Source organism: Coccinella septempunctata, chromosome 1 (genome assembly GCF_907165205.1).
Source record: "Coccinella septempunctata chromosome 1, icCocSept1.1, whole genome shotgun sequence".
NCBI classification, from domain to species: Eukaryota; Metazoa; Arthropoda; class Insecta; order Coleoptera; family Coccinellidae; genus Coccinella; species Coccinella septempunctata.
The window spans coordinates 68,329,806-68,351,624 of NC_058189.1; the positions used below are offsets into that span (position 1 = coordinate 68,329,806).

At 37.5% G+C, this 21,819-nt stretch overlaps 1 protein-coding gene across 1 annotated transcript in view; it reads left to right on the plus strand.

The window, feature by feature from the left end:
* Window positions 1–21,819, plus strand: part of LOC123307648 — a 141,316-nt gene that overhangs the window by 51,914 nt on the left and 67,583 nt on the right. Inside the window, exons 15-19 of the mRNA XM_044890045.1 lie at window positions 981–1,231; window positions 1,285–1,454; window positions 1,509–1,792; window positions 1,851–2,065; window positions 2,182–2,314. Coding sequence (XP_044745980.1) covers window positions 981–1,231; window positions 1,285–1,454; window positions 1,509–1,792; window positions 1,851–2,065; window positions 2,182–2,314 — 1,053 coding nt within the window. The remainder of the gene's footprint in view (window positions 1–980; window positions 1,232–1,284; window positions 1,455–1,508; window positions 1,793–1,850; window positions 2,066–2,181; window positions 2,315–21,819) is intronic.

Sequence of the window (21,819 nt, forward strand, 5' to 3'; positions counted from 1 at the left end):
AATTGGGCTAAAACGCTTATCTGACGCACTGAATATTTCATACGAAGACGTTCATCATATAGTGCACGTAAATTTGGACATGAGAAAAATTGCTGCAAAATGGATCCCCAAATGTTTAAATGTTGACCAAAAGCGTGCAAGGGTAGAAGCATCACGTTCGATCTGTGCTCGATTTCAAAACGATGTAGACTTCTTAAACCGAATTGTTACTATGGATGAAACTTGGGAACATTTCTATGATCAGAAACAAAGCAACAATCGATGGAATGGCGACACTCTGGTTCTCCAAGACCTAAGAAGTTTCGTGTCCAAAAATCTGCTGGAAAAGTTCTTGCTTCAGTTTTTTGGGATTGCCATGGAGGAATCATGATTGATTTTTTGGATAAGGGTAGAACAATAACCGGAGATTACTATACGACATTGCTGACCATTCTACGGAAAAAAATTAAAGATAAAAGACGCGGAAAGCTATCCAAAGGTGTTTTGTTTTTGCAGGACAACGCCCTGCACACAAATCTCATGTTGCCATGCAAAAAATTTATGATTTAGGGTTTGAATTACTAGAACACCCCCCTTATTCACCAGATTTGTCTCCATCCGGCTATCATCTCTTTCCTCAACTGAAAAAAAGTTTAAAAGGTCTCAAATTTTTTTTGAAAGGTCTAGAGACGTTGCAGGCTCGCTGTATAAATGTATCCAATTTAGAGGAGAATATGTTGAGTAATGACATTGACATTGAAATTTTGTTTGGTTCTTTGGTAGGCTAACAATTTTTCAATATATCCTCGTATATTGCATAATTTATACCCCTGAGGTATAACTTCTTCACTACTTCATTCCTCTTAAACCCTACAATATGGCTATATACCCTCTGAGAAGGCTGTACAGGCTTCATATAAAAACTAAATTCCTTCCATCTTTGTATTGCCTCAGTATTCAGGTTCTTGTGGATCATTTAACAATTTTCTTGCATTCCCCAGCTGAGGTTAGACAGCTCGGCAACGATAAGATGGTACAGGAACTCCTCGGAAATCGAAACTGACTCAGACCCCAGATTGTCCATGTCATTCCAGCAAAATCTCTGCGTTTTGACCATATCCAGCCTGCGCAGGAACGACAGTGGAAGGTACATCTGCGAAGCCATAAACAAGGCTGGAAGAGTCTCTTCTTTCTGCAGGCTATACGTCGTAGATGACCCTTCGGTTTTCGCCGCAGGCGAGAATCTGAAACTGTGAGTTCTACAGTTTAATCTTGTGAATTCTTACGATATCAGCTTCATCCTAGGGCTATGGACCAAGCGGAAACCTACAAGGCCGTCCCGCCGCAGTTCACGATGAGGCTGAGGGATAGAAGAGTCCAAGTGTCGTACCCGGTAAGGCTAACCTGTCAAGTGGCTGCAGCACCTGCCCCCAAACTAACCTGGTTGAAGGATGGCGTAGAAATCGAAGCAGACGGTGAGCTCATGAGCAGATTTGACTTTCGTATGACCACCAAGTTATGTTTTACAGGTCGGAGGAGTTTCTGGACGGACGACCACTTCCACACGTTGGAAATAGGAAAAACGGATTTAGGAGATTCGGGAATTTACACGGTTATAGCGAGAAACGATTACGGAACGGTATCATGCAAATGTAACTTGGTGGTAGATCAAGGTATCAGGGTGTATATCCCTCCGGAGTTCAAGAACAAGCTCGAGGCGTCAAGTGTTGAGTTGCACGAAGGGGAAGAGCTTCGTTTATACGGAAAAATCGAGGCTTATCCGATAGTTGGCGTGGTGTGGTACAGAGATGGAGTAAGGGGATTTTTAGGAAGGATTTCAGTTTGAGATTTAACCTTCCGAACCTTTTCAGATGCGATTGAGGCCTTCCAGAAAGTCTGTTATGACCTTATCGCACGACGGTAGGGTCGAGTTATCCGTGGCAGATGTTAGTATGAAGGATGCCGGACAGTATTCTTGCGTTGCAACGAATGAGGTTGGTAGGGCTGAGAGCAGTGTCAGGGTGGAAGTGAGAGGAAACAGGGAGGTGAAAGATAATCAAGTAATCGTTCCACAAGACGGACAAATGTGAGTAAATTATCAGGCAGATTGTCCTACTCCATGCCACATTGAAGGATGTAACATAAAAAGATTATATTTAAGTCATACTAAGCTGTGCCTCAGTTTGAATTGTACTTTTGCAGATATTCTAAGGAACCACGTTTCCTCAAGAAACCCAGATCTTCAGAAGCCTACGAGGGTGATAATATCGTCATCCTCTGTGAAATTATCGGCGATCCTGAACCTGAGGTGATTTGGTTGAGGGACTTCTTGAGGGTGAGTTTTCTCTTTATTATTTTGTAGTTATTAAAAATAACATTTCGAGAAGTTTACTCCCTCCTCAGAGATCGAAAAAGCGCGTTAAGAGAGAGAGAGAGAGAAAGATTTTCGTCGAGGTATGAGTTGTGTTGCTCTGACGAAGATCGAATGGGACCGAAACTATGGTCAGCACTACTCACGAGATCGGTGAGGGTGAGTCTTTGACTAGTACGAATATTTCATCAGTAGGTTCTTAAGGTCGAAAGAAACATTATCTTCTTTTGCCATTTTTTCAAAATCGGCTAGGTTTGAAAGATACAGGCTGCTGAAAAATCATATAAAAATGTACCAGCACCCACGTTTTCTTCCAGTTTTCTCATTATGACCATTACGTACCATGAAAATACCAAAAATTCAAAGAATCCAACCCTTGAAACTAAGTTGGACGCTAGCTTATGAATATTTGAACGTTTTGTAAAATAAAAGTTTTCGAGAAATTTGATGTTCAAAAATTAAAAAGTATCTGAGAAATTTAAAAAATTGGATACTTTGGCTGAATACAACTTTGTTTGAAGATCCACAGATGTGTAGTGTCACAGATTTAGCTTGTTATTCTGAAGGTAATTTTGTTTTTCCAGTGGTGGCACAGCATTATGAAAACTTGAAATGGCTTTATTTTTTTATCAGGGCCGAATCGGAAAAAATGGTATGGGAAAAAAATGTTACTTTTGACGTCCAAAATCTACTGTTAAAATATTTGTACGAGTCAAAGACTCACCTCATAGTAGGTACAGGGTTGGCAACATTCGTTGTCCACTGAGGGGATCTATATATGAGCTAGAAGAGGACATATGAAATACTACCGTGCTCTTTTTCAGAGAAACAAAGAATGGTGAAAACCATAGTCTCCTACGATTCTTCGTTTTTGTGTTATTAGCAAAAAATGAGATTTCGAAAAGTCCTTTTTTGTCTTTGTAGTCAGAGATCTGAAACTTTAACCTTCTACAGGACTTTTTAAAGTAGAATCCACTGACGAGTTCAAAATATTTCTTCATTTCGAATCATTAGGCGAACTTTTGCTTTTTTAAATGCAAACTTTTATTGAATTCATTATTTTTGAATTGGAAGAAATCTTTTGTCAGTATATTCTACGTATAAGAGTGCCTCAGAAGGCTTAAGTTCAAGATCTGTGGCTTCAAAGACAATAAAGTTATGAGGACTTTTCGAAATCGTCTAAATCTCATTTTTTGCTGATAACTAAAAATAAAGATCGTAGATGGCTACGGTTTCCATCATTCTTTGTTTCTCTGAGAAAGAGCTCGGAAATTTGTCATTCGGGTTCTTCTAGCTCTTATAGTTCTCTCACCTACTAGACCGTGTCAGATTAAGATACTACTTTCCCCAAAGCTGAACCTTCTTTTTTTCTACCAGCTAATCTTCAAAATCCACTAGGTCACCACGACGCTCGAGTTAATCCCGAAATAGCATCGCGGGCTCCCCAACAATAATCTCAACCAATCGAAAATACCATTGACCCACTCGATAATAATTAACGATACGTGGTACATCATAAATACCACATCTAACATATAATAGGCGTCGAATTCCGCAATAACTCCAAACTTGGCCGCAAGACGGCGGCGCTTTCATTTTTTTCAGAATCCTTGATCTGGAATCGAGACAAAACGAATCCTAATGACATTTCTAGTTTCTGGAATACAGATAGCTGCGTTCGCAGCCCGTCGAGAACGTTGGGAATCGAACCGGTGAAAGTACACTCTATAATTGGTGCCATAAATAGAATTCCTGCTATTATCTCTCTCTCGAGAAAAAAAATCCTCGAATTTTTCGTTCCTTTCGATTCGTATCGTGGCAGAATGTCCAATCTCCTCTTTCTTTCGTTCCGCTTTTATATTGTCGATCATTAAAGTTCGACTGCTTGGGAGGAGATCCCGAGGCGCGATGTTTTAACGCAGCACGCAGCTGCTTAACACCTTTCTGGGTTATTAATTCGCATAATAAACGCCTGGAATGTACTGATCGGGATGTCGAACGTCCTCTGAAATATACAGAAGGAATCTCAAATCTCAGCGCTGAAGACGATGGGCTTAGAGTCATTCGGTGCAACTGTGCGCACTTTTGCCTTTCAAGCCATATCCTGTTTCAAGAGTTGAAGCTTGGAAAATTAAAACGTATTCATAAGATAAGGAATTTTCTAATCTATAAGAAAACATCCAAAAGCAAACAAATAAAAACGTTTTTTGTCCACAAAAAAAATTTAATAGTGAAAGTCGGAGTGCGTTCACATGCCCCGTATAGCGGGTAAGTGTGCGCACCCTCACGGGGTAAGTGAACGCAGTGCTTAGTGAAGCACATAATCAAAACAAATTACAAAATAATGTCATCAAAATGTTACAATATTAAAGGAATGCTGTTTTTTGTCAATACAGAAGCGCCTTTTTACAAGCAGTGCATTATTGTTCGTGCCACAATTCTTGGTGAACACAACACTTGATACATTCCCCTGTTGGTGGCTCTTCATATTTTTCTGAACAAATAGAACAATATTGATCGAGTCTAAACCAAGAAAATCAACAATGTCATAATTTATTCCTCACTGAACTAATGCCCATATAATGAATCTATGCGCACACTTACCCGCGCACACTTTCCCCAGTAAGCCAAAATTTGAATTGACGTTCTTATAGAGTTGAGCAGCTAAGAGAACCTAAAATTTTTTATTATATATTTAGATCAATATGCCCATAAACGAATAAAATATTGTTCAACACTGAGGGACTCGGAACTTGGACCTGGCAGAATGTGCAGAGATGCTAAAAATTAACAAGAAAACTAGTGAATTTGATTGATTGCAAATAAAAAGTTAAAGAAACGTCGCACGGCGCACTCCTATGAAAAACTAATTTGGCGATTCTGCGCCCTTGCTTCACCCAAATGAACCCCTATTTCATACATTGCATGATTGCATAGTCGAGATATACGCACAACGCACACTTACCCTGTGCGCTCAGTTACCCCGAATTACTCTATAGGGGGATTACTGTTATCAGAATTGATTTTCAACCTCAATTTTCCAACCAAAAATGCAAATAGAGAATTCTGTTCGTTGAGGCATCCGTATCTTAAGAATTTGGGAAGGTTTGTTGGGGATTATTCAGATGATTGCGCCACCTATCGCCCTGTAGGCGGATTGTGCCATCTTGAGTCATTGTGAGTCTTTGACTCGTGAAAATATTTCAACATTAGATTCTTGAGGTCAAAAGAAACACTTTTTTCCTATAACATTTTTTCCGATTCAGTCCTCATAAAAAGATACAGCCATTTTAAGTTTTCAGAAGGAGCTAGGCCATGTCTGGAAAAACAAAATTTCCTACAGAATAACTAGCTAAACCTATGACACTACACATCTGTGGATTTTTTGAACAGAGTTGTATTCAGCCAGAGTACGCAATTCGTCAAATTTCACAGATATTTTTTATTTTGAAGAACAAATTACTTGAAAACGGCGCATTATACGAGAAAATATGAAAAATACTTTTATTTTACAAAACGTTCTAACGTCTAACTGAGTTTCAAGAGTTAAGTTCTTTGAATTTTGGTATTTTTATGGTACGTAATGGTCATAATGGGAAAACTGGAAGACGTGGGTGATATCTTGTGTTCGAAAACGATTAATCAAATAAATGAAAAACTGTAATTCGAAATTCATTCGATTCTTTAGAACCGTTTGTGAGACAGAACTGAAAATAACATTTTTTATGGTTTTTCAACAGAGTGTATCTTTTAACCGGAGCCGTCCGGAGCCGATTTGGAAAAAAATGGTATAAAGTATACATTCTGTTCATCTGACAAAAGGGTATACTCCTTCTGACGAAAATGATCTATTTTTTATGAAATATCTTTGAAACGCCATTTTGAAATAACCATTTCAACCATTTCCCAAAAAAATTATTTTAAGAACTTAAAAATGAATTCGAAGCGTTTCGTTTCTATTTTACAAGTTGGCAACATCGACTGAAATATGCGTTGATAAAAAAAAAGGACAACAAATACATTATCTTGATGAGATAGACAAAGATGTCAGTCTATGAAGTCTGCGACGAACTAGGAAGGTCGTAAAATTTTATGGGATATTTATGGCCGCTTGCTGTTAAAGCTCGCCAGAGAGTACGCACCTTATCAACAGCTGTTATTTTATAAACAAGCCATTGTTCTTTTAATTTTCTAGTAGGCGCTGTTGCCAAATCGTAAACTAGAAACGAAGCGATTTAAATTTCAAAACCTCATATTTGAAGAATGATTTTGAATAGTTTCCGCGGTGCATTTGAAAAATTATTCAGTATAAAGTTGCATATGCTGTGATAACCCAAATTGAGGGGAATTACTCTTTTAAGCGAGACGAAAACATGCGGGATGGCAACAAACTTGCAAATAAACGTCAAGTGTACATTCTCGAGCAAGGTGGCTCTTTTCCCATTTTGAAGCTAACGATTCAAGAATAACGGTTAAAATATAATCTGACAGTTTCAGCAAGCCGAAACAACAGAAAAAAAACTATCACCTTTTACACCCAAACTTACGATGTTACGTTTTACATCTGACAATTTCTACATAACTTTCTGGTTCTGGTGGCATCATCTTTTGTCTTACAACTTATGTTTCTTGCAACCAATCTCTTCGTTCTATCAGGTATTGGAAGAAACAATGAAATAACGATTTTTTTCAGTTCGTTGTAGAAGTAATGACACGAAACGATTCCACTAATGAGTCACCTCTCTCCGTCTTGTGCAAAGGCACAAATCAGACTTATATGGCGAACGTTATTGGTCTTTCCACACCATGTTGAAATACTCTCAGATTCCGATCGACTAGGTGCGCTATTGTGTCGATTAAAAATACCATTACTGAATCCGCCCCCTGTTGGTCATTTTTTGTTCTACCGGAAGAAATCCCGCGTAGCGTATTTATCGTCAATGTGTGGTAATCGCTTGTTCGATACAAGCAAAAATTCCTTGTTAGTTTCAGCCGCGAATTTATCGGCTGACTCGAAGGTAATTTAATTAAGAGTACCTCGTAATTTGCGAATTATTGCCCGTAAATGTGTCAATTATTATAAGTTTACAACTGGCGTAAATAATATTATTATCATATGAATATAGTTAGGTATATACCCGTGATTCGAATCAGGTTCATGAGTCGAAACGACGTGTATTTTCTGTGTAAACAGGAAGGATATGTTTTATTCCTTATTCAACCCTCAAAATGGGTTGAATAGGTTCGAATAACAGGAAAAAAAAGAGAGAAAGTGAAGCTTGTACATGATTGGTCTCCCAAGACCTCGTCTCAAGCATTCAACCCTTCAAGGCATGCTTTCGATGAGACTATTTATGAAATTTTCAGATAAATTGGTCCAGTATAAATTTCTGAACACCGTGTGGAGGTAATTAGTGACGCAATGATGGGTATTTAAATGAGTTGTTAAAACCTGATCATCTCTTAACATTTTCCTGTTCAAATCACGTCAATAGCTCCTTCTTGAAAGGAAATACGGTTCTTCATAAAATTCATAACATTTATCCCGGGTTTCATGAAGCTTGATCGGGTAATCAACGTTTGATTGACGAATAGACGTTGTTTTTGAGCGATTATTCAGTCATGATCATTCAGAATATCATTCTAGCATCAAATTATGATGTTTATACGTCCATTCAATTATTCTCAATTGCTATTTCTTCAATATATTCAGAAATGAAGAGGTTTCATTGATTTCGTTTTAGAAATCGAGTGACTGTCAAATCTTTGATCAGACAATCAAAGTTTTATGAAACCCGCTAAACATGCACCCCGGGATTCATGAAGCTTGATCGGGGAATCAACGCTTCATTGACGAATAGACGTCAATTTGTTTTCAATCGATAATTCAGTCATGATCATTCAGAATATCATTCTTGTATCAAATTATGATGTTTATACGTCCATTCAATTATTCTCAATTGCTATTTCTTCAATATATTCAGAAATGAAAAGGTTTTATTGATTTCGTTTTAGAAATCGAGTGACTGTCAAATCTTTGATCAGACAATCAAAGTTTTATGAAACACGCTGTTAAAACAATACAGACCTACTTTTTCCCGAGGAACTCGGTTATCCTGTTGCGTAGCAACGTTATAATTAGTGTTTATGTGATTCATCTTGTCAGTTACAGTTCACTGGGATTTAGCCGGAAACTATTCCATCTCTGAGAACAGCTCTTCTTGGAGAATGGGAAAACGTTCCACAACAGACAATTGTCAATAGGGAATATTCCTTCTGATGAAAATGATGTATTTTTTATGAAATATCTTTGAAACGTCACATTTTGAAATAACCATTTCAACCGTTTCCCAAAAAGAATTATTTTAAGCACTTAAAAATGAAAAATAAGAATGGGTATTTGAAGTTTAAAGCGTCTTGTGAGAATTTTACAAGCTGGCAACATCGACTGAAATATGCCTTGATAATAAAGGACAACAAATGCATTATCTTGATGAGATAGACAACGATAGCTGTCCATGAAGTCTGCAACGAACGAGGAAGGTCGTAAAATTTTATGGGATTTTTATGGCCGGTTGCAGTTGAGGCTCGCCAGTAAGTACGCGCCTGTAGAACAACAGCTGTTATTTTGTAAACAAGCTGATCGGACATTGTTCTTTTCATTGTCTTGTATGCGCTGTTGCCAAATCGTAAACTCCGCACAAAGCGATTTAAATTTTAAAACCCCATATTTGAAAGATGATTTTGAAAAGTTTCCGCGGTGAATTTGAAAAAAATCATGAATTAAACTCATTCAGTTTAAACTTGCATATGCTGTGATAACCCACATTGAGGAGAATTTCCCATTGCATTGAAAGCTAACTTCGGCGCATAGAAGAAGTGATAAATGTTAAAATTATATAGTTTCGTTTGAAACATCGTATTTCCTATCAGAAAAAAGCTATTGACGTGAATTTAACAAGAAAATGATAAGAGAAGATCAGGCTTCAAAGACTCATGCAAAGGCCCAGCATTGCGTCAATAATTACCTCCACAGGGTGTTCAGAAATTCAAAGGAAATTGCAACTTTCAGTTCTACCTTGTATACAGTTACATTCAATTGAAATTCCTGCAGACTCGACATCAGTTGATAAACTATATGAGAGAGGCTACAGGTAGACAACAAAATGATCAAAATCGATACACACCTTGAAAAGTTATTTCAAAATGAATTCGGTGAACATTTTGTTTGCCCAGGAGTGTATTTGGTAGAGATACTCTACACTGTACAGGGTCCGGGTATAGCATCTTATATTAATCGGACACTCTTGAGTAAATCCTGAATTTCCTTCATGGGCTCCCCAACTATTACGATGTGTACGCTGACGGTATGTAAGGAAGTTGTTGATGTTCTGTATCTGAACTTTTGGTGAGTCATGCAGAGTTTCCAAGAACTAGGACCTAAGAAAGGAGCATTCTCATTGGTAGACGGTTATCAAGTGATCCTTTCATCTTAGTTCTTAGTTCTTAGGTTTTAGTTCTTGGGAACACGCTCGGCTTAGTTCCCAGAGTTTTATCTACCTCACGTCTAGTTTCAGGAACGTTTCAGCGTTAACTCCACAATATTTCAATCTATAAAGACCCCGCGAGACACGAAGGTTTGATTTTTATAAGCTGTTCAACCTGTTAACGATTTTCGATACCGCCCAGCCTTCGCGTTCGACGCTAGAAAAACACCGCGCGATTTTTCATCGGCCGACCACTGATAACTGTTGAAAATTAATCACTCTCGCGATGTTGTCTCGCTCGAACAGATGACGAATGAATTTTTCAAATAGGAGTGTAGATGTCTGCAAGTATTAAAGCGGCTAATTATGCCATATGTTGGAGACTTCGAGGTCTTATATACCGGCGTTCCATAGAGGGTTCGTTCGACCTCTGTCAGAGTCTGTTCAGTGTTGATCCAACTACTATCAAGTATGGAATTGAACCGCGTTTTTTGAACAATATCAGCGTTCGATAGCGGATCGGTTTTCAGTTCTATCCGTCGTATTGGTTGGATGAGGCACGTACGATCTTATTGGAACACCCTGTAAGTTGTTGTGATTTATCCGCTTGTGTTATGAAAGGATGGTTATCTGGTCGGATTTTCAGACACGTCTGTCGACAATCAATTAGTTTCCGAAGCCGTTTATAGGCCAGATTTCTTTTTATAGAACTATGTTATGTTTTCATTGAAGTCTTCATAGATTTTCTATGGGTAGTTGAATACCTTCGATTCATAGAATTGTTTTCTATGAACGTGGATTCTTAAGATATACTTCATTCAAATTTATTTTAGCAGTCGGTTGGCCATGAAATAATTTTCTCAAGTTTTTGTAACTAGAACGGAGTAAGGTTGGCACTCATGAAATGTCGTTAATGTCATAACGCCGTTGCCGCAACTAATATCAATTTTTATTACGAAAATGCCGAAAGTGAAAAAAAAGACAGGGTTTCAGGAAGTGCTATTTAGAATTCAGGTCCGCTCATTCAAATAGTTATACCCTGATATTCTAAAATCCACAATACGTCAGACGTTAGCGAACATATTCAATGTAAGAGAATTTATATAATGTTTCATCTGAATCTAAACGACATATATTTCAGCTGGATATTTCCACAATCAGAAAGATTGTGAATGAAGAGGATGACAAAGAATTTCCTCCCATTGGGAGACCCAAAAAAGTGGTGGCATTTGAGAATTTTATGTTTGAGTGAATTAATGCGAAAAGTTTACTACAGGATTTTCGATAAATGTCATCGGAGAATAAGTTCCCTAAAATGGATTTTTCTATTTTTCATTTGACTTGTCCTATACAAGTAAATGTTTTAAGGTACTAATAAATACCTATAATTATTATTATTACATCAATGTATTAAGATGAATAGCCACAAATACGCGCAAGTTGCCCTGTTACTTGTTTATTCATGTAGTATTTTTGTTCAAAGGTGAAGTTCATCTTAACTTGAAACTTCCTTCAATTCCTTTTACTTATATTGATGGAAGATGATTTTTGTTGAAGAATTTAACATTCTTGTAATTATCTGTTTATTCCTTCGGGAGATACCCATTCCCAACCACTGCATCATATGCATTTCATCTTCGAGTTAATATTTTTGAAATCTACAAATAATGTAAGTCAAAGAAGATAACGAACATTAACTTTCCACAAGCTAGTACATATTATGATATTATACTGATCTCTTGTATTTTCCATGCAAATAACTAGATTTGGTATGCCTTCAATCAGTTTGTATAAACTTCAATTATGTTCGTCACATATTTTCCGAAGAGATTCGACATTGTGATAAAATACATATCAACAGAAACTTTTACGTAGAACGGGCAACATAGCGTTGATTTAAAACCCAAAAATGTTTTGACAAGCTTCATAACCCCACATTTTCGTACAATACAGAGTGAAATGTGTCAAATTTCCATGGCCAACCGACTGCTAAAATAAAAGTGAATGAAGTATAGGTTAATCAAGGAAAAGCAAATAAGCCTTAGATTCCATCTGATGATGGATCCAGAGCGGATATACAGTGTGTCATATTAGGTACAAACGTATTTTGGAGCAGAAAAAATGCACGAAGACAGGTCAGTTTTGTATACTTATTTTCAAGAAATGATCTCGAAGGGAAAACTGAATATTTCAGGCAAAAATGTGCATCTAGAATCTGGGTTATGCGGGTTTCGGTTATTTTTTCGAGTTTCCAAAAGACGGTTTCATTTTGATATGAAAAAAACGAGTATTTTTTTAAAAGAAATCAATGGATGTTCATTTCATTGTAAAGAGAAAGGTATGCCGTTAGTTATGGTAAAGGATAACAGCAAAATGACCGCCACGGCTACGCTTACAGCACCATATTCTTTTCATGACATTTTCCATGAACAATTCGCACATTTAGTGCTGTATGTCCTAGATAACTTCACGAATTCCATCTTTAAGGTCATGAATCGATTGTGGAGCATTGGCATAGACCTTATCTTTCACGTAGCCCCAATGAAAAAAGTCTAAAGGTGTTAAATCACAAGATCTCGGTGGCCAATTGTGATCAGGAAACTTTTTTTGCAAAATTGCGATGATTTCGTTGCTTGTGTGGCACCTAGCTCTGTCTTGTTGGAAATAAACGTCGTCCACATCGATATCTTCCAATTCCTGCCATAAAAATTCATTAATCATAGCTCGGTAGCGCAATCAATTCACTGTAACAGTTGCACCAACCTCATTTTCGAATAAGTAAGGTCCAATCACACCGCCAGTCCGAAAACAGCACCAAACAGTGATACGTCGAGGACACAGAGGCTCTGCAACAATCATTCTTGGATTTTCCGAGCCCCAAATCCGACAGTTCGGCTTGTCAATGTAGCCACCGAGGTAAAAATGGGCCTCATCACTGAAGTTGATTCTTCGATGAAAACCAAGATCATTTTGATGCATTTCAAAGACCGATCAGCGAAGATACGACGTTGCTGATGATCGACCGGCTTTGGTTCTTGTATTAACTGAACTTTGAAAAGCTTTCAGACCTTAGTCTTTATGCAAAATACGTTGTTATGTCGTTTGTGGAAAGACCAATTCCAAAGATCGACGAGGAATCGACAAACCTGGGTTTTTGTCAACACTACGGGCTATAGCAGTAATATTCTCAGTTGTTCTTGAGACATACACACGATTTCGATTCTTCACATCACTAAATTGTCCTAACAGCTCAAATTTTTGCACCAGTTTCACGATTGCTTTAGTTTTGCGAACCGTGACTGCAAAATTTACTATTTTTGTAGTGGATTTTAACAATTTCAATGCGTTGTTGAAGCGTCTATCGTTCCATCTTTAGTAATGGCGTAGTTTTCACCTGTCAAATGTCAAAAAATGACAGCTCCGAAAGTGACAGCTGTCAAAGAGCACCTACGGACGTTAAGCTCGGATCGTCCTTCGAAAATATCGAAATTTTGCCGAGAACGGACGCGATGATCTCGGTAAAAACCAACCGTTCAATTAATTCGATACGGAACCGATTTTTTCGGGTAGACCGGTCGCAATTCATTAATTGGATGAGCGCATACATCATCTGAATTTCAATTCGGCAGCTTCATCCTGACGGCGCATGTTAATTCCGAGTGAAAAAGTTGTTTCATCGGAATAATCCGTTCATTAGTGAAGACATAAATTGATTTTTCGTGGCGACAAGAAGAAAACATCCAAAGGAAGAGGGCCGTTCGCGGATTTATAGCCCTAGTACCTGTTTTTGCGTATCGCATGAGAGAACACCTCGCATCATCATCATCGCCGTGTAAAATACGGTCCCCGGAAATAATGTTAAAATATACAGAGTGAGTCCTTGGCTCGTACGAATATTTTATCAGTAGATTCATGAGGTCCAAAGAAACACTTTTTTCCTCTACCATTTTTTCCGGATTGGCCGGGTTTAAAAGATACAGGCTGTTGGAAAACCATAAAAAATTTTATTTTCAGTTATATCTTTCAAACGGTTTTATCAAATGATATGAATTTCGGAATATAGTTTTTCATTTATTTGATTAACCTTTTTCTAACACTAGATATCACCCACGTCTTCCAGTTTTCTCATTATAACCATTACGTACCATAAAAATACCAAAAATACAAGGAACCCAACTCTTGAAACTAAGTTGGACGCTATCTAATGATTATTTGAACGTTTTGTAAAATAAAAGTGTTCTTCATATTCTCTCGTTTAACGCGCCGTTTTCGAGTAATTTGATGTTCAAAAATCAAAAATATCTGTGAAATTTGAAAAATTGAGTACTTTGGCTGAATACAACTCTGTTTAAAAGATCTACAGATGTGTAGTGTCACAGATCTAGCTCGTTATTCTGAAGAGAATTATGTTTCTCCAGGGCTGGCATACCGCCTTATTAAAACTTAAAATGGCTATATCTTTTTATCAGGGCCGATTCAGAATAAATGGTATAGGAAAAAAGTGTTTCCTTTGACCTCAAAAATCTACTGCTAAAGTATTTGCACGAGTCAAAGACACCCTGTATATCCAGATTTACAGGGCGTCAATTTGAAAAAAGACCCCCCTTAATAGACCGTGAAACCTCCAAAAAAAAAATGCAAAAGGAAGTGATCTTTGGTTTCTATTTATACTTTTCATACGGTTGGTTCCACACATGATTGTGCACTGTCATATACAGACGAAAGAAAAACAATTTTTTTGTTCATTTTCGGATTGGTGTAACTTTTCCGGGGGGTGATCTTCAAAATTTTTCTATACTATATACCCACTTTAATTTTCCTCAAAGAATTGCCCTTTGATTTTTCAGTGGCATTCAGATACTCCCTGTATAACGTATCTATCTCTTCCTCAAGCAGATTTGAATATCAACAGTTGGGCATTCTTCAAAGAATATGGGGGAATGGTCGAAGAGAGTCAATTGAATGGCCACCACGTTCCCCAGACTTGTCACCTTTAGATATTTTCCTCTGGGTGCAGACAAGAAATCACCCCTTAACTTTTTTCGCAACTATTAATTTAAAACCTGTAGAGTCATTCGGGGCAACTGTGCGCACTTTGCCTTTCAAGCCATACCCTGTTTCAAATGTTGAAGCTAGGAAAATTAAGACCTATTCATAAGATAGAGAATTTTGTAATCTTTAAAAAAAACATCAAAAAGCCAACAAACAGAAACGTTTTCTTTCCGCAAAAAGAAATTTGCTGGTGAAAGTCGGAGTGCGTTCACATGCCCCATATTGCGGGTAAGTTGCGCACCCTCACGGGGTAAGTGAACGCAGTGCTTTGTGAACCACACAATCAAAACACATTACAAAATAATGTCATCAAAATGTTACAATATTAGAGAAATGTTTATTGTCAATACAGAAGCGCCTTTTTATAAGCACTGCATTATTGTTCGTGCCACAATTCCTAGTGACCACAACACTTGATACATTCCCCTGTTTGTGGCTCTTCATATTTTTCTGAATAAATAGGACAATATTGATCGAGTTTTAACCAAGAAAATACACAATGTCATAATTTATTCCTCACTAAACTAATGCCCATATAATGAATCTCTGCGCACACTTACCCGCGCACACTTTCCCCAGTAAGCAAAAATGTGAATTGACGTTCTTATAGAGTTGAGCAGCTAAGAGAACCTAAAATTTTTTATTATATATTTAGAATAATATGCGCATGATCAAATAAAATATTGTTTAACACTGTCGGACTCGGAATTTGGACCTGGCAGAATTTGCAGAGATGCTATAAATTAAAAAGAAAACTAGTGCATTTGATTGATTGCAAATGAAAAGTTAACGAAACGTCGCACGGCGCACTCCTATGAAAAACTTATTTGGTGATTCTGCGCCCTTGCTTCACCCAAATGAACCCCTCTTTCATACATTGCATAGTCGAGATATACGCACTGCGCACACTTACCCACTGCGCTCAGTTACCCCGTAGGACTCTATAGATCTGTTCGATCAAATGACACAAGAACTAGTTGGAAAGGAAGCAGAATGCCTAATTTTATCTTCGAACCTTTTTTGCATCAATTAACACATACGTTTTTAACCAACAAGCATATTATCTGTAGGAAACACCGTTCACGAGAAAATTTCACGTGAAATATGCATTACCTCACGAACATCGTGAAAATATTTCGACCTAAACTGTGGACACCCTGTATACGAGATCCGAACGGGGTAGCGCTGGCAATTTCTCTTCTGCGACAATGGCCATTCGGTCGGTTTTGGGGCCGGGCTGATGCCCATTCAGGATGCGATTATCGAGAGGTTTTTGCGATGAAAAAAAATTGTCCGAGTTCGCTCCGCTGATCGTCCATAAACGATCCCGTTCTTCAGATGATATGCAAAAAAGGCGAACTTTTGTTGCGTTTCTTTTCATCGCCGTGAAAGTAGGCTGGTGCGTCGTGATAGCAGCGGTTTATTGAGGAAGTCGCCAGATAAAAAATGTTTTGGATATTTATTCACTACTTGATTCCTACCGTGATCAAAAATTGTGGTGACTTCTCGTTTGAACGCCGACGGGATTATACTCCATTCACTTTTATGGAAGCAGTCGGCTGGCCATGGTAATTTCGACACATTTCAAACTGTACAGTAGAAAAATGTGAGGTTATGACGTTTTTCAAATCACTTTTGGGTTTAAATCATCGTTTTGTTGTCCGTTCTACAAAATAATTGGTCGAGAAGTTCACAAAAACAGGTTTTTTGAATAATCTCCTCTTCTGGGCTTTGAATCGTTTTCGCATTCATCATAAAAGTTGTAGAGCATAACATTTTGTGCAAATTTCGTCCGAAGCAATTTTTTCTACGTTTCACCGTTTTTGAGATACATGGCGATGAATTTACATCCCACATTGACCTTGCCCTTTCCCATGTATGCCTAAGCTCCTCTAGCTCGCAAACGGTTAAGAGTATATAAAATTGTTTCAGACAAAAGTTGTATAGAATGTTATTATTAACAACTTTCATAATAAATACAAAAACGATTCAAGGTACAGGAAGTGAGATATTAAAAAAATGCATTGTTATCATCTTCAAACTGTCAGATTAAGAAAACCACCCTGATTAGTGTCAGACTTTTGGGTCAACACGTCTGCAACACTGAGAAACCATCTAATATGAAGATCTGACACGCTCGAGTATGTGCAAGTAACGAAATTTTTCTGCATTTTCAAAGGACCGCTATGACCTTGTGTCAAGTCCGAATTGCCAGTCTCTTGAAAAGTAGCTTCATTTGGGTTTAAACAACATATCGTCTGAAAATCTGACACGTTTGATCAAATTTTTTTCACCATTTTCAACTCTTCCGTACGGCCAGTCCCACCACGCAAACTGACAGATTAACATGAATTTATTATCAGAGACATGTAGGGCATATACAGTATCTAAATCTGGCACGCTCAAGTATCCACCTACAACTGACGAATTTTTTTACATTTTTAGAAACTTGTAGACGCTTTCCCCATCGATGAAAGTGCATGCATCATAGAACCTTTTCGTATTTCTATCATCTCATCTTCAAAATCCACTAGGTCTCCAAATCATTGATTTGGAAAATTTGAAAAGTGACGTATTTTCACTTTATATTTCAAAAATGTTTTATAAATATCTTCCGCAATACTACTTGTAGTGTGTCAATACAGAAGTGTTCATTTTTCAAGTAATAATTCCAAATTTGTCGTTGCTGATATACAGGGTGTATTTGAAGGTGAGGCGTTTTTTTCAACAGAGGGTAGAACTGGTCAAAATGAAGCGTTTCACCAAAAATCACCTATACGAAACTTTCAAAATGACAAAGTTGAAAAAAAATTGAAAATGATTACTGAAATAGATCCTAATACGACCCTAGACCGTTTGTTAGCCGAATTATAGCAAAGCAGTGGAAAAAAACTTATCTCCTGATTCGGCCATGTGGCTTCGTTCAGGATACTGGCTCGTTCGATATTTACGTGCTAATGAAAATGGAAACTTATGATTGCCGATTTTTTCTCATTATTTTTAGTAACTTACACGATTTCATGAAATGGCTCATTTCGATACCAACTGACAGAAGAGACTTAGGACACAAGTGTAAAAAATAGAATAATACTTCAAAATCTCACTAATAAAATTCGTCTGAATTATTCACGAATTTTTTCACAATGGGCATCACAAACTTCTTGTTCGAACATTAAAACAATCATAAAAATGGGATGAAATGGGGAACATTCATAGCATTTTTGGAACATAACTAACATAAGCACTTTCAAGAAACTGTTTCGATTTTCTAAATTTTTTTCACCCCAAATTGCACGATACAACGATTAGAGGTAACTGAGCGCAGTGGGTAAGCACAGATTACTGTAATCTGTGTGGGTAAGTGTGCGCAGTGCGTATATCTCGACTAAGCAATGTATGAAAGAGGGGTTCAATTGGGTGAAGCAAGGGCGCAGAATCGCCATATTAGTTTTTCATAGGAGTGCGCCGTGCCACGTTTCTTTAACTTTTTATTTGCAATCAATCAAATTCACTATTTTTCTTGTTAATTTTTAGCATCTCTGCACATTCTGCCAGGTCCAAGTTCCGAGTCCCTCAGTGTTAAACAATATTTCATTCGATCATGGGCATATTAATCTAAATATATAATAAAAAATTTTAGGCTGCTCAACTCTATAAGAACGTCAATTCAAATTTTGGCTTACTGGGGAAAGTGTGCGCGGGTAAGTGTGCGCATAGATTCATTATATGGGCATTAGTTCAGTGAGGAATAAATTATGACATTGTTGATTTTCTTGGTTAAGACTCGATCAATATTGTCCTATTTGTTCGGAAAAATATGAAGAGCCACCAACAGGTGAATGTATCAAGTGTTGTGTTCACCAAGAATTGTGGCACGATCAATAATGCACTGCTTGTAAAAAGGCGCTTTTATATTGACAATAAACAGCATTTCTCTAATATTGTAACATTTTGATGACATTATTTTGTAATTTGTTTTGATTGTGTGGTTTACTAAGCACTGCGTTCACTTACCCCGTGAGGGTGCGCACACTTACCCGCAATACGGGGCATGTGAACGCACTCCGACTTTCTCTATTAAATTCTTTTTTGCGAAAAGAAAACGTTTGTGTTTGTTTGCTTTTTGATGTTTTCTTATAGATTAGGAAATTCTCTATCTTATGAATATGGTTTAATTTTCCTAGCTTCAACATTTGAAACAGCGTATGGCTTGAAAGGCAAAAGTGCGCACAGTTGCCCCGAATGACTCTAAGATTCTCGCAAAAGTGACTTGATGCATCTAATCCGATGAACTTGGTACTGAACCATTCATTGTCCAGCCATTTGTTTATGTTTTCATTTGTTTTTGCGATGGCGGAGTCACCTTCCACAGTCCCGTACTTGAAATTCAATGAAATTTTGTCGAACTTCTAGGGGTTGTATCTCAGTCATCTTGGGTATTTTATCTAGACAATTTGTGGTTAAACGACTTATTTTAATGAGTTCTACCTTCTGTCAAAAAGACGCCTCGCCTTCGAAAACACCCTTCAAACATTTTGCAGAACTTGTTCGTTCGACTCGACTCGAAGGACGGATAAAAAAGTCATATTCGGAGTGACTGCGAAAAGGGGCCAATCGAAAAACGCCAAACATGCCCATTGTGTTGGCGACGCCGATGAAGCCGTCATAAAGGTCCCCTTATAAGCGCATTAAGCTTATGTACAAACAATATAACATACATAAAAATGTATTGTAATATTTTCGTCGCGATTCGCCAAAAAAAAAAAAAAATTGTCGTTTCGAAACCGATCGACGTAGAGGCATCAAGACGGCCGAGCATTCGGCCATTATCCGCAATTTAAGGCGATGCGATTCGTTCTTTGAGCCATCAAATAAATTGGGAATAATGGCCGATTTTTTTCCAGTGAGCAATCAGTGGCAGTTAAGATCGAGAAACGACTGTCGGTGATTTTATTTATTGCAGATATAATTTTGAGGCCGCGTTCTTTGAATTTCGCTGGTCGGGGGTTCTTTTTGATCGATGAAATGCGCGAGAGGACGGACAATTATTTCATTTCGTTTCCATGTGGAGATCGCCGGACCATCTGTCAGGGAAACGTCAATCAGGAAGTTAGGTTAAAAGCCGCCGGAAAATGGGAAAAAAACTGAAAAAGTGATTTTTTTATTCGAAATTAATGCGATAGCAGAGATGTATGAGGAATAAATAATGACTGGTGTTTTTGAGGATGTTTTTTATGCATATGGAAGTTGGAATCGGTTTAAATTGAAAGAAATTTTGAAATATCTTTGATTAACTTAATGTTGAAACTAAAATTGGAATCTAGATTTGCAATATTTACTTTCAGACATACATTTTTTTTGATGTTCATGAAAGCATGGTATAATTGTGTCTTATTTATTATTGTCGCCGTTGGTACTTGCGTCCTGGCGCAACCATTCGGTCTTGAGGAAGTTTTAGCTGAGCCCAACTTTTTGGAAATTTTTCGAAGGTCAACTTTCGAGTCGTGTATCTTCCAAGAAAATTATCGTATATTTAAATGTGATACATATTCTGAAAGAGCAACTCTTCTCGTAATAAATCTGAGAATTTGATCCATCTTGGCACAACCGTTCGGTCTTGAGGAAGTTTTAACTGACCCCATCTTTTTGGGAATTTTTCGAAGGTCAACTTTCGAGTCGCGTATCTTTCAGGAAAATCATCGAAGATCTAAATGTGATACATATTCTGAAAGAGCAACTCTTTCAGTAAGAAATCTGAGAATTTCATCCATCTCGGAACAACCGTTCGGTCTTGAGGAAGTTTTAACTGACCCCATATTTTTGGGAATTTTTCGAAGGTCAACTTTCGAGTCGCGTATCTTCCAGGAAAATTTTCGTAGATCTAAATCTGATACATATTCTGAAAGAGCAACTCTTGTAGTAATAAGTTTGAGAATTTCATCCATCTCAGCGCAACAGTTCCGTTTTGACGAATTTTTAACTGAACCCATCTTTTTCAGGATTTTTCAAAGTTCAAATTTCGAGCCGTTTATATCTCAATAAAAGTAACCGTAGATTGAAATGTGATACATATTCTGAAAGAGCAACTCTTCTTCTAATAAATTTGAGAATTTCATCCATTTTGGCACAACCGTTCGGTCTTGAGGAAGCTTTAACTGACCCCATATTTTTTGGGAATTTTTCGAAGGTCAACTTTCGAGTCGCGTATCTTCCAGAAAAATTGTCGTAGATCTAAATGTGATACATATTCTGAAAGAGCAACTCTTCTAGTAATAAATCTGAGAATTTGATCCATCATGGCACCACCGTTCGGTCTTGAGGAAGTTTTAACTGAGCCCATCTTTTTGGGAATTTTTCGAAGGTCAACTTTCGAGTCGCGTATCTTCCAGGAAAATTATCGTAGATCTAAATGTGATACATATTCTGAAAGAGAAAATCTTCTTGTGATAAATTTGGGAATTTCATCCATTTCGGCGCAACAGCTCGGTTTTGACGAATTTTTAACTGAACCCATCTTTTTCAGGATTTTTCAAACTTCAGCTTTCGAGTCGTTTATATCTCAATAAAAGTAACCGTAGATTGAAATGTGATACATATTCTGAAAGAGCAACTCTTCTTCCAATAAATTTGAGAATTTCATCCATCTTGGAATAACCGTTCGGTCTTGAGGAAGCTTTAACTGACCCCATATTTTTTGGGAATTTTTCGAAGGTCAACTTTCGAGTCGCGTATTTTCCAGAAAAATTATCGTAGATCTAAATGTGATACATATTTTGAAAGAGCAACTCTTTTCGTGATACATCTCAAGGTTTCATCCATCTCGGCGCAACTGTTCGGTCTTGACGAATTCTCAAGTGAAATTTGCAATTTTTGAAAAATGCTATTTCGAAGATGAAAATCTAAACGAAGGGAGACAGGCTCTCGAAATTG